The sequence below is a fragment of the Nicotiana attenuata genome, chromosome 12, assembly GCF_001879085.1.
Source record: "Nicotiana attenuata strain UT chromosome 12, NIATTr2, whole genome shotgun sequence".
NCBI classification, from domain to species: Eukaryota; Viridiplantae; Streptophyta; class Magnoliopsida; order Solanales; family Solanaceae; genus Nicotiana; species Nicotiana attenuata.
This window is the reverse complement of record NC_032000.1, coordinates 46,114,410-46,127,645: the sequence shown is the minus strand read 5'-3', so window position 1 is coordinate 46,127,645 and position 13,236 is coordinate 46,114,410. Positions and strand designations below refer to the sequence as shown.

The following is a 13,236-nucleotide window of genomic DNA, read 5'->3' as shown; positions in this document are numbered from 1 at the left end:
CTGATATCTAGTATTATTGCTTTGAATAATATATTTTTATTGATTAAATTCTAGTATATGTTTTTACTTTATCTTTTATATTTTAATTAAATAAAAATAAAAATTAATTTATTTTATTAAATATTGCAAAAAGTACTTCTCAAATGAATTGGCTAAACATAAACTGCAACTCTCCCAAACTAATTTAAAAAAAATATTTTTGAACAAAAATATTTCTCAAAATGAATAATTTTTGACAGTTTGACCAAACGAATTTTTAAAACTAGCTAGAGCTTGGAAAGAAACATCTTACATCTCTCTTTGCCTAAAATAGGAGGACCTTTTGAATATATTGCAAGTGTACAAAGTAAACTGTTTTATACAGATGCATTTTCTAGTGGTGGAGAAGAATAGGGACCCTTTTTAACAAAACAACAAACGTGACCTTCGCTGCTCTTCAGTTCCTTCAAATTAACTTGCTATCAATCTTTTCGTAAACTTATATTATTCCATCAAAATTCATGTTCTCTAATCTAAAATGAAAAAAAAAGAGCATAACTATTTCATTTTTTATTTTTATTTTTATTTTTGAAGCTGCAACGTTTCTCTTCCACTTGCACATCCATAAATCTCAAATTTCTTAGAATATCGAAAAGTAAAAATCATAGAACCAATTTCTTGTTAGCATGTTACCTCTTCTTCACTTGACATTTAAATAATATTACAATTACTGTACCAAACAAAAGAAGGAATTTCAATTTATAGTGAAGATGGTATTAAGTTTCACTATTCATAAAAATAGTCATTTGACATAACTTACTATCAACAGTTGTAACCAAATTGAAGTTATCCATTTTTTGTTAAAGTAATGTCAGATTAAGCAGCTAGCCAGGATACATATAATTGGGTTTCAATTAATGTAAATAAAAATATATTAATAATTTACCCGTATTCGGTAAGTGATTAAAGTTATATTGCAATAACTTGTTTGGTGCGTGAATACCTATTTTTCCTTATTTACCAAAAAAAAAAGTATTTTTCTTAGTTAAATTTAAAGATAATCTGACAGTTTTGGCTTTGTGTTCATAAAAGACAAAGTTTATTTCACTCAAACATCTTCTCTTATACTTAAAACACAAATCATCCTTCCATTGAGTTGTTGACTCCACTACCGACCTTGTGTTATGGTAGGCAAAGTGTTACATTTTTTTTTCAAATAATGTTTTAACTTTTAACCACCCTTCTATCAACCAAAATAGAAAATAAACAAAATAAGTGGTCCAGAAAGTCATATTTATGTTCCATAATACACTTTCCTATTTAGTTTACCTCAAAAAAAATATTATTTTATATTTAGATGAAATGATATATAATCACTTAAATGTGTACAACTTATTTTAGATCGTAAAATCTAAAAAAAATTATTTCTTTCTTAATTTTTTCTAATCTCCAAATTTTATTTTCCAACAATGCCCCTGGTATACGACCTTCAGTTGTCGCACATGAGCTTGAGAGCGAACTACGAGTATTAAATTTTCCACTTTCCAGCAGAACCACATTCTCCAATTCCTCTTCTTAAAACCAAAAAGAATCAATTTTTCTTCAACCCCAAATTCCAATTCAGATTTTTCCTCGTAATTGTCAAATGGCTACTTCAATTCAAAATTTAGTACCACCATTTTCTTGCCGGCGTTTGAGCAGTACGTCGTCGTTTCCATCCCTTTCTTCTCCAATCGCCATTTTCCGACGCAGAAATGCAAGAAACAAGTTAAAAGGAATGTGTAGAGCAATGGTAGAGCAGACAGTACAAGGAGGAGGGGCTGCTTCTGCTTTTGCTAAAGAAATGGAACGACTTTCTGCTAAAGAGTCTCTTCTTCTTGCTGTCAGTAGTCATTCTTCCCCCCTTTTTAGCTCCATTTTAGATTTATTTTGTAATTTAGTCCTGCAATATTCGTTCTTCTAATGCTTGAAGTTCCAATTTTGTTACTCTCAATTTATGTGAAACCATTTGACACGGAGTTTAAGAAAGTAAAGAATTAATATTTTGAACTTATAGTCATAAACATGTCATAATATTTGTGTGATTATAAACACTTAACTTCTTATTAAGGGTAAAGAAAAAGTTTAAGTTAAATTGTTTTGAAATTTAGAAAGGAATCGTTCTTTCTGGAGCATACCATAAAAGTTATAGGGTCACATAAACTGGAATAGAGGGAGTATCTTTTTTCCATATGAATACAAGTGTTTATATTTGGTCATTAAGTGTAAGAAGAAAGGGCTATCTATAAAAATATATAAGGATAAATGGGTATCACTAATAAGATGAAGGATTGTTTGTATGTATCTGTATTTTCAGAAGTTTCAATCTTTCCTCTGTTTTAATGGGAAAGGTAATTCTTTGATGTTATTGTGCTTTTTTATGTGTGAGAAGACAATGTCATGTGGAGATGTATGATTGTATTTACCAAATGAGGTCGTTTGGTATGAAGGAAGATGTCTTCCATTGAATATCCTTTTTGTGAGAATTTTTCCTTTGGGAAATTGGTTTTTTAGTTTGTTTTTAGTCTTAGGCCTCATTTGTTTGCACTTAATCGAGATCTTAATCTTAATCATTCAGATCTCAATAATTAAGTGTGTTTGTTTTTTAGATCGGAATCTTAATCATTCAGATCTTAACCATGAAGACTGTTTGTTTTTTTAATTTTACAACCATTTAATGGGTCTGAATAGATCTTGATGATTAAGATCTATAACAAAGTCTTAATATCATTAAGCTGTTATACATTCAAGAGTTTTTGTAAAAAATTCTATTTCACTATTACTCCTACACTTTCACCACTAATCACCATCACCCATCATTGTCCCCCTACCATTATAGACCACCACCACCCACTACCCACGATCCATTACCACCATTCTCAACCATAACCATCATCGCTGCCAAGCATGAATGTCAGTTGTCACTACCACTAGCCATCATTTACAATCGTCACCACCAGCCACCTAACACAACAATCACCGATCACCGTTATCAACCACCACTATATATCATCATTGATGTTATCAGTCACCACCACCATCAAACACCACCGTTAACTACTACTGTCATCCACCATCTACTACCCATAATCACCACTATCAACAACCACCAGCTACTATCCAGTCAGCACCCACAACCACCAGCCATCATCACCACTAACCACCATATAATTTTGAAAAAAATATTTTCTTGATATAGTATTTACTATTTGATTTGAATTTATACTTATTAATTTTTAAATAAAGACAATATTTACACATTTTAGATGTAAAGAAACCAAACAACCTTAATTATTCAGTATTCAGATCTTAATACAACATCTTAATATTCAGATATATATTTAGATTCAATTGTTCTAATCTTAATACATATATTAATATTCAGATGTGTATTCAGATTCAGATGTCTTAATCTTAATAAAAACAATGAGGCCTTAGGTTGAGCGTAAAAATTGGTGTCATGTACTAATCATGCAAGATATAGGATAATGTATAAGTATAAAAATTGAAGAACAATATTATTGATTATACTGCACGGTTTATTTTCAAGGATTGCTCTTCTATACTTTTTGTTTGTCCTTTAAGCAGTAAAAGAAATTACTTATTCTGTTATAGTTCAAAGATGCTGGTGGGTTTGAGGCATTGGTCACTGGGAAGATAACAGATGTACAACGCATTGATGTGAATGAGAGGATCATTGGTCTCGAGAGGCTCAATCCGACACCTCGTCCCACAACGTAAGGTGTTAAATCTTACTGACAAACTTAACTTTCAAGCTTCTTGACAAGGTATTCATTGGTGGTTTCATTACTCAGGTCTAACAATTTGGAAGGCCTATGGAATTTTGAGTGGTTTGGAGCTGGTAGCCCAGTACTCATTTTTGCCAAATTTTTGTTTGGGTAAGTTCTATTTTTTGGGATAACATTCTCTTTTTTCCCCCTTATCCAGCTTAAATCAACTCTTTAGTGTATGAACCAAGAAGTAGATATGCTTGCTATCTTCCCGATTGCTGAAAACTGTGAAAGGGAAAACTAGACTTCCCAAAAGTATCTAGAGTCCATTACTCAAATGGTCACTTAACTATCCTAAATTATCTCCTAAAGTCACTTTTCTTTCGTTTGTAACAACTGTTAGAATAGTCATGTAAATAGGAGTAAATAAATAACCCTAATCCAATATATATTAGGAGTAGGACATGTTATGTGTGTGTATATATATATAGGGCTCATTGTAACATATGTCAATACATCAATAATATATTTTCTCCCGTGCATTCTCACATGGTATCAGAGCAATTGTGAGAGGTTTATCGCTGTGCATAAATTCCAGCAATTCCGGGAAGAGAAATCAGTCACCGGAACCCTTTTTTCCGGCGACTTTTTCAAGCCTGTTTGCGTCTGCTTTGTCTCTGTCAGTGTTGTGCAAAATCCAACACTACCACAAGAGTCGCCACTGTCCGACGACCAAACCCCACAAAAAATCTCCGGCAAACAGTACCCCACGCGCCTCCACGCGCCACCAGAAGCTCACGCGCGTGAGCCCACGCGCCGGCGCGTGCACCACTTTCCGGCCATTTTTTGACGAAGTTCCTTCAGGGCAGTTGGATCGCCCTCAAATTCCGAGCCTACCCATAATTTTATTTTTCAATTCCGACCACTTTGAGTTTTTCCGGCGACTACACTGATTTTTCCGGCAGCTACAGTATTTTTCCGGCAAACACAGTGTTTTCTTCATCTGTTTCAGAGAATTTTCAGTTGATTCTTTTTGTTATTTGGTAATAATCCAACCATGTCTTTGGGAGTCGATGCTTTCGGGTCTAGAAACCCGGGTTCTGGCAGTTCCGGTGTTATGATTACCTCAGAACCTTTAATGGGAGGTTCAAACTACTTAGATTGGGCTTCATCTGTCGAGTTGTGGTGTAAAGGTCAAGGAGTTCAAGATCATTTAACAAAAAAGGCTAGCGAAGGTGATGAAAAGGCCAAAACACAGTGGGAGAAGGTCGATGCTCAGTTATGTAGTATCCTGTGGCGATCTATTGATTCCAAGTTAATGCCCTTGTTTCGTCCATTCCAGACATGTTATTTAGTTTGGGAAAAGGCTCGTAATCTATACACTAATGACATATCTCGTTTTTATGATGTAATATCGCGAATGACAAGCTTGAAGAAACAGGAATTAGATATGTCTACTTACTTGGGACAAGTTCAGGCAGTCATGGAAGAATTTGAGACGTTGATGCCAGTTTCTGCTAGTATTGAAAAACAACAAGAGCAACGACAGAAGATGTTTCTAGTTCTTACACTCGCTGGACTCCCTAATGACCTTGATTCAGTACGTGACCAGATTTTGGCTAGTCCAACCGTCCCCACAGTTGATGAATTATTCTCTCGATTACTTCGCCTTGCTGCAGCACCTAGTCACCCAGTGAGCTCATCACAGACACTTGACTCCTCTGTCCTCGTATCCCAATCAGTGGACAATCGGGCATCTCATACTATGGAGAATAGACGAGGAGGAGGTCGTTTTGGAAGATCTAGACCCAAGTGCTCTTATTGTCATAAACTTGGACACACTCGTGATGTATGCCACTCTTTACATGGCCGCCCAACCAAAAATGCTTATGTTGCTCAGACTGAGACTACAGGTAACCAGGGATTTTCTTTATCTGAAGGGGAGTATAATGAGTTCCTTCAGTATCGAGCAAGTAAGCAGACATCTCCACAAGTAGCTTCTGTTGCTCAGACTAATACTTCTGTTGCTGGTAATTCTTTTGCTTGTGTTTCCCAGTCTAGTCCTCCTGGACAATGGGTTGTGGACTCAGCCGCTTCTGATCATATCTCTGGTAATAAATCACTTTTGTCAAATATTGCGTATTCACAGTCTCTTCCCACTGTTACTTTAGCCAATGGGTCTCAAACCAAAGCAAAAGGAGTTGGACAAGCGAATCCCCTACCCTCTGTCACTCTAGATTCCGTTCTCTATGTCCCTGGCTGTCCTTTTAATCTTGCATCTGTTAGTCGTTTGACTCGTGCCCTCCATTGTGGTACATATTTTATTGATGATTCTTTTATTATGCAGGACCGCAGTACAGGGCAGACGATTGGAACAGGACTTGAATCAGAAGGGCTTTACTACCTTAACTCCCTAAAATCCTCCAAGGCATGTCTAGTTACAGATCCTCCGGACCTAATTCATAGACGTTTAGGACATCCAAGCTTATCCAAGCTTCAGAAGATGGTGCCTGGTTTGTCTAGTTTATCCACATTAGAGTGCGAGTCATGTCAGCTCGGGAAACATACCCGAGCCTCCTATCCTCGTAGTATTGAGAGTCACGCAGAGTCTATTTTTTCTTTAGTTCACTCTGATATATGGGGTCCTAGTAGAGTCAGTTCAACCTTGGGATTTCGTTATTTTGTTAGTTTTATTGATGATCATTCAAGATGTACTTGGATTTTCTTAATGGTGGCCTTGTATGTCGCTTGCGTCGGTCACTTTATGGTCTAAAGCAGTCTCCTCGAGCCTGGTTTGGTAAGTTCAGCACAGTTATTCGAGAATTTGGCATGATTCAGAGTGAAGCTGTCTGTATTCTATCGGCATTCTGCCTCGAGTCTCTGTATTTATCTGGTGGTCTATGTTGACGACATTGTTATTACCGGCAATGACCAGGATGGTATTACTAAATTGAAGCAACATCTCTTGCAACACTTTCAGACTAAGGATCTGGGCAAACTAAAGTATTTGCTGGGTATTGAGGTCGCTCAGTCTAGCTCAGGTGTTGTGATCTCACAACGAAAGTATGCCTTAGATATTCTTGAAGAGACGGGAATGACAGGTTGTAGACCGGTTGACACTCTGATGGATCCGAATTCTAAACTTATGCCAGGATAGGGGGAGCCTCTTAGCGATCCTGCAAGATATAGACGGTTGGTTGGTAAATTAAATTACCTTACAGTGACAAGACCTGACATTTCCTTTTCTGTGAGTGTTGTGAGTCAGTTTATGGATTCTCCGTGTGATAGTCATTGGGATGCAGTTGTTCGCATTCTTCGGTATATAAAATCAGCTCCAGGCAAAGGTTTATTGTTTGAGGGCCGAGGCCATGAGCAGATCGTTGGATACTCAGATGCTGATTGGGCAGGATCACCTTCTGATAGACGTTCTACGTCTGGATATTGTGTCTTGGTAGGAGGAAATTTGGTGTCCTGGAAGAGCAAGAAACAGAATGTGGTTGCTCGGTCTAGTGCAGAAGCAGAATATCGAGCGATGGCTATGGCGACATGTGAGCTAATTTGGATCAAACAGTTGCTCAAGGAGTTGAAATTTGGTGAGATTAGTCAGATGGAACTTGTGTGTGATAATCAAGCTGCTCTTCATATTGCGTCAAATCCAGTGTTCCATGAGAGAACTAAACACATTGAGATTGACTGTCACTTTGTTAGAGAAAAGATACTCTCGGGAGATATTGCTACAAAGTTTGTGAAGTCGAATGATCAGCTTGCACATATTTTCACCAAGTCCCTCACTGGTCCTCGTATTAACTACATATGTAACAAGCTCGGTACATATGATTTATATGCACCAGCTTGAGGGGGAGTGTTAGAATAGTCATGTAAATAGGAGTAAATAAATAACCCTAATCCAATATATATTAGGAGTAGGACATGTTATGTGTGTGTATATATATAGGGCTCATTGTAACATATGTCAATACATCAATAATATATTTTCTCCCGTGCATTCTCACACTCTTGAAAGGGAATTGAAAGAAATAATATGATTTTTCAAATCAAAGTCCTAAATATTAGATAAATAATTAAATGACTATTATGATTTTCAAATTAAAGTCCTAAATATTAGGAAAATCATTAAAATAGCTATTTCTAATATTAGAAAAATAAGTAATGTCTATTCCTACATATTAGGACAATAAATTAAATTACTATGTTGTCCAATATAAAATATAGTTTAGAAGTGTATAAAAGGCGAACGACATTTCACTAAGGGCCTTCGTGCTTTTAATATCATATATATATATATATATATATATATATATATATATATATATATATATATATATATATATATATATATATATATAGACAGAGAGAGAGAGGGGGGGATGCATTTATCCTACTCAAGCAGTAACTTGGGCCATTTGTGATATGGTTGTGTTATGGAGACGAATAATTAGGTAAAGTACTTATTCAACATGTCCACTAATATATTATTAGAAAGAAAACATGAAACTTCTTGTACAAGTAGCTAACATTCAGTGCTTTACTATCTAATGATCCACAAAAGATGGAAGAAACAGCAGAGGTTCAACAACAGGGACCTGACATCTGAACACTGGATAGGGGTCAATAAATAGCAGAGTGATAAGTTGTTACCAGCAGTGAAAAGATAACAATTGTTGTGCCTTCTTACTCATAATCTTTCATATTATCCAATATAGGATCAATCCCAGTTTGTCCTCAGCGGTTGCACATTAATACCATCAGCTGCATGCTTTAGAGAGGCCGTTTGCCCAGCAAAACTTGTTCTCAAATAACTGCACAACATCTCTTCAGAAAAACAATATGGGGTATTAATTGGATTGTCTTCCTCTGATAAGAGCAACTGTGATGGAAGATTCGAGGCTCAGTATTAGGAACTCCAAGCTCAGAACCATTTGAACTCCTGTATTTTGTTTATCGGTAAATTCACAGTTCAAAGTTTTATGATGTCACAAGGGGAAAAATTATAGTAATCGTCATGTAGATTTACCATACCTCAAGAGCTTTGTTGCATTCCTACAGAAACACTTCGAGAACGCCTTTTCTTTGACATGCCCTGAAACACAACTTTCATACCATTACTTATTTGCTCAAGGAAGAGATGATGCAGGAACAACATAGTGATTACACTTAAAATTTGAAAAAGAACAGCATAGATAAGGTCAAAAAACAACTGTCAAGGTACTATGTAAACTAAAGAAAAAACAAGCAATTTGTCCCGAGCACCAAAATTTTGGAAGTACCATTCAAATTCCACAAAGATGAACATATCAACTTTCTTTCTTTTTTCTTTTTGTAGGGCCTAAATTGTAGGATGACAGCACTAAATGAGTGCTTATCTGGCGTCATCAAGACACCAAACAAGGTCAATTTTTAGAAGAGGTCAGAAAAGCAATTTGGAGTGATCATAGGTGGACAATCAAGAGGTCAACATAAAATAACAACAAAGCCAGGCCCAAGAAAGTGTCAAGCAGAGGCCACAGATAAACAATCACACGATGACTTGTTGACATTCATTTATAAATAACAATTCCGCGACAATAAAAGACAATATTAATTAAAAGAAATATGGATAAACTTACTAATAATCACAACAACAATAGATTTGAACATGCTAGTCTCATACCTTAGAGGACGGCAGGGGCAAGGAAGCCTGTCGTACAGCCTTCTCAGGTTCATTAAGCTGCCGAATCTCTTGAAGTTGGCATGCTATATCCTCCAGAAGCTTTAACTGCATCTTTTCTCTTTCTCTATGCTCTGAAGTCAAGTCAAGTTTCTCTCTTCCCTCTTGCACAATCTTTAACCTCTCACGAAGCCGTCCCACTTCAGTTTCAATTTTCAGTCTTTCATTGTCTACTGAGGACATGGGATTTCGCCGCAAATCACATAGCAAAGGTTTACCACGTGGCCCCACTGGTGGAAGCCCATAAGACGTGTCTGCACTGCTTTTAAGATCCACTTGTGTATACAACGTGTTAGTACTTGGACGATCTCTAATTACATTAATCCTCTGTGCAGGAGAAGCTTCAGTAGGGACACTAGTTTTTCCAGAAAATTCTAATGCACTATTCGTAGATTCACCACTATTGACTTCGTTGCAAAAGTTGGATCCATCAACAATTACATGAACATCATAAACGTGAGGTTCTTTATCCAAGGTCAAATTACATGGACATTTTAATCCCTGATATCCATCCGTCTCATGATACTTCAAACACTTGTCTTTTCCAGAAACATTAATACAAGCTCTTTCACAGGTTTCTGTATCTGGATTTTCTTTTAGCACTTCTCCTCCCAGCGAAATGGCATGATCAGGAAGCTTCTGGTTTACATCAGAGTTGTTAACCATAAACACCATCTCTTTCTCCTGAAATTCTTGGCTGCTATAAGAATGCTCTCTTAGGCCAACTTGCTTTTGGGAGCTGGCATCTTTATTCTGTTTTTGTATTGGTGCCTTTCCCCCCAAAGCAGTATAGTTTTTATTATCAACAGAAATTATCTCCACGGAATTCCTGTTTTCTGCCTCAAAAGATGCACTAATCTGATGAAGCATAAGAACTGGATCCTCATTAGGATCAGATGAAGCATCAGGACGTCTTAGAACATCCGCTATAATCCCACTATCAACTGTTGATTCTTCATTTCCAAGATCAGACATCTGCCTATACAGTTCAAGTTCCTTCTCCAAAAAGTGTTTCTCCCTCTCTGTCCGCACCAGGATCTCCGTTAGAATGTTCATCTCCTCTGCTTCGTAAGCAGATTTCTCTTCGATTAATCTCTGGTATTGCCGAGCATCCATTTCAATAGATGCCTTCTCCTCTTGTAGACGTAAGATCATAGCCATAGCCTCATCTGCGGCAGATGCGGCAGCATTTCTTTCCTTCTCAAGCTCAAGGCAGAGAGCAGCTCGAGCTTCTTGTTCGTGTTCTAAGGCTCGTTCCAAAAGGCTTAGTCTCTTTTTCTCATCGAAGCTGGAATCCAGTTCGCCATAATGTCTCAGCTCGTCAACGGATGCAAAGTTCTTTCCAATGTGCTCAACTTCATCAGGAAATCCATTCAATTCAAAGCTGTCTCTCTCGCCCAATCTCATAACAAGTGGAGGGTGGCAACCATCTGTATTCACCATAAAGAGAAGCATTTAGATTCATACATATTAGAAAACCAAGGATTTAATGTTAGTAAAATAAGGGAGGCTACAAATTGTGGAAATTAAAATTTTGAATTTGAGGTATCTTCTTTTATGCCCCAACTAGTCTGGGTTGAAGCTTAGGTTGTTGCTGCTTGTTGTATCCTCTTTTTCCATGGTTATTTGACTGAAAAGTAGTAGCTGATTTTGCTCAAACATATTGAATGTTACCAAAAATTTCTTCCTTCTCTTTTATCCATAAACGAATTATACCAAAAAATTCTTAGGCATAAGAGGTAAAATACTCGCTTGAAAGCATTTGATTGATAGTAAAATAACTATTTCTTCATACCATTTACACCCAAAAAGGGCTGTTTAAGTTACACTACTATACGGCATCTTTCAACATTTTGTTTTGGAAATAAAAAGGCAGACACATGTTCTAAGTCCACCAATATGTCTCCAGATCTTCTTCCCTTATCAGCGGAATAAGGCTCATAGCAACCTTAGAATGCAACCATAACAACAACTACTTCTACTACTCAATCCAACAACTACTTCTACTACTCAATCCCAAGCTAGTCTTGGCAGCTAAGGATGCAATAATAAGCTGAAAAGTACACAAAAAAAACAATGACTAAACATCAAACATACAAAGGAGAGCATTACAACTACAACTACAACAACAACAACACAGTATAATCCCACAAGTGAGGTCTGGGGAGGGCAGTGTTTACGCAGACCTTACCCCTATCCTAGGGGTAGAGAGGTTGTTTCCGATAGACCCTCGGCTCAAAAGAGTATTAGCATCTCTAAAATCAAAAATACATTGTGTCATCTTCAATCAATCATTTACCTTCTTTATTAATACTAGGCGGAGATGGAGGAGCAAGCGGAAACTCTTCACATGGAGGATCATATGATGAAACTGATGAAAATCTCCCAAAATCAACAGCTGCTTTACGCCTTCTTCGACGAATCCCTCCTCTTTGTTTCAGATTCATCACCCCTTTCCCCTTTATCCCAAGCCTTCCTCCACTCACACCTGATGAATTTACTGCCCCAAATTCATTCCTTGGACTTAACTCAATCCTAGCAATATTATTATGTGACTTTCTTGCATCTGATACTGAACTACATGAAGCCTCATCACCCATTTCAAGATACCTATTAGGACTATTCTCCCTTTCGCCAATTAATCTCCAATTCAAATTACAATTCTGTTCCTTTCCCCACATGGTATCATTAAAAGGGAAATTTGCTTTTACAGAAAGTTGAACATTAGACACTTTTTCAGCTGGGAAATCAATCAAGAGTCTATGAAAACATAAATTTCCATTACCAAAAAGACCATCACAAGGACATGGCAATCTTAAACCAAAAAAACCAAGAAACTTTGATGCTAAATAAGCTACTGTTGCTGCACAAAGCAAGAAATATGCTATAGCTAGATCAACAAAAGCTGCCACAATACCACTCAAACTCCACATATAGCTACCCTCACACGCCATTTATTCACCCCAAAATACAAGAAAAAATGCCAACTTTACTACTTAACAAAGTAAAGGGTCCACCTTTTATCTGATAAATTTGCACAAAAAAAAAAAAAAATTTCCCTTAGAGATCACCAATTGATTCCTTCAGGAAAATTCAAGAGCAAACCAACCAGACAAAATATCCCATCAAATTTTTTACCCCAAAATTCTAGCAAAAATTCCAACTTTACTACGTACTAAACAAATTAAAGGGTCCAGTTTTTTCTGATAAACTTGCAGAAAAAATGAACTTTCTCCCCTTCAAGAAAACCCACGAGCAAACCAATCAGAAAAAAATATCCCATAAAATTTTAGACCTTGCAATATAGTGGAAACTGTTGTTTCTTGATTTAGGTACCCCTAATAATGAATGTTTTGAAGTAGACATAGGACTTTTCTCACATGTAAAAGTGTTCTGTACAGATTTTTATTGTTTTTCTGTAGGCTTTTACGATGTCGTATTACGGCTTTGAGTGTTTCATTAGTCACAATCGTCAACTGATTGTAGCTTCAGTAGACACCACGTGCATTTTTCAATGTGACATTATTGTTGTCATCATTATAGTAGTAGTACTATATAGCTAACTTCTATCCGTTTAGCGCCTTCTAAAAATTTGTTAGCTTCCTTTTTGAAAAAATAATGTTTGACATCAAAATTCAAAGCATTCTAGATGTCTGAATTTACTTGTTTCTCCGATCATAAATATTTAATCAGCCGGCTCGCAAAATTTGGCTGAGTTGATTGGGCGAGTGATTTTTCATATGGGAGATCTGAAATCGA

At 36.6% G+C, this 13,236-nt stretch overlaps 2 protein-coding genes across 2 annotated transcripts; one reads left to right on the top strand and one right to left on the bottom strand.

Annotated features, from left to right (window-relative positions):
- On the top strand, nucleotides 1,493-3,921 carry LOC109235667 (probable plastid-lipid-associated protein 13, chloroplastic). The gene is made up of 3 exons (XM_019401866.1): nucleotides 1,493-1,861; nucleotides 3,634-3,755; nucleotides 3,834-3,921. Exons 1-3 carry the CDS (start codon nucleotides 1,625-1,627, stop codon nucleotides 3,919-3,921), a joined length of 447 nt encoding a protein of 148 aa, XP_019257411.1. The 5' UTR covers nucleotides 1,493-1,624.
- LOC109235666 lies at nucleotides 8,206-12,872 on the bottom strand. The gene is made up of 4 exons (XM_019401865.1): nucleotides 11,777-12,872; nucleotides 9,421-10,907; nucleotides 8,790-8,850; nucleotides 8,206-8,697 (listed from the first exon to the last, which is right to left on the bottom strand). The coding sequence occupies exons 1-3, from the start codon at nucleotides 12,429-12,431 to the stop codon at nucleotides 8,791-8,793; spliced, it is 2,202 nt and encodes a 733-aa protein (XP_019257410.1). The 5' UTR covers nucleotides 12,432-12,872; the 3' UTR covers nucleotides 8,206-8,697; nucleotide 8,790.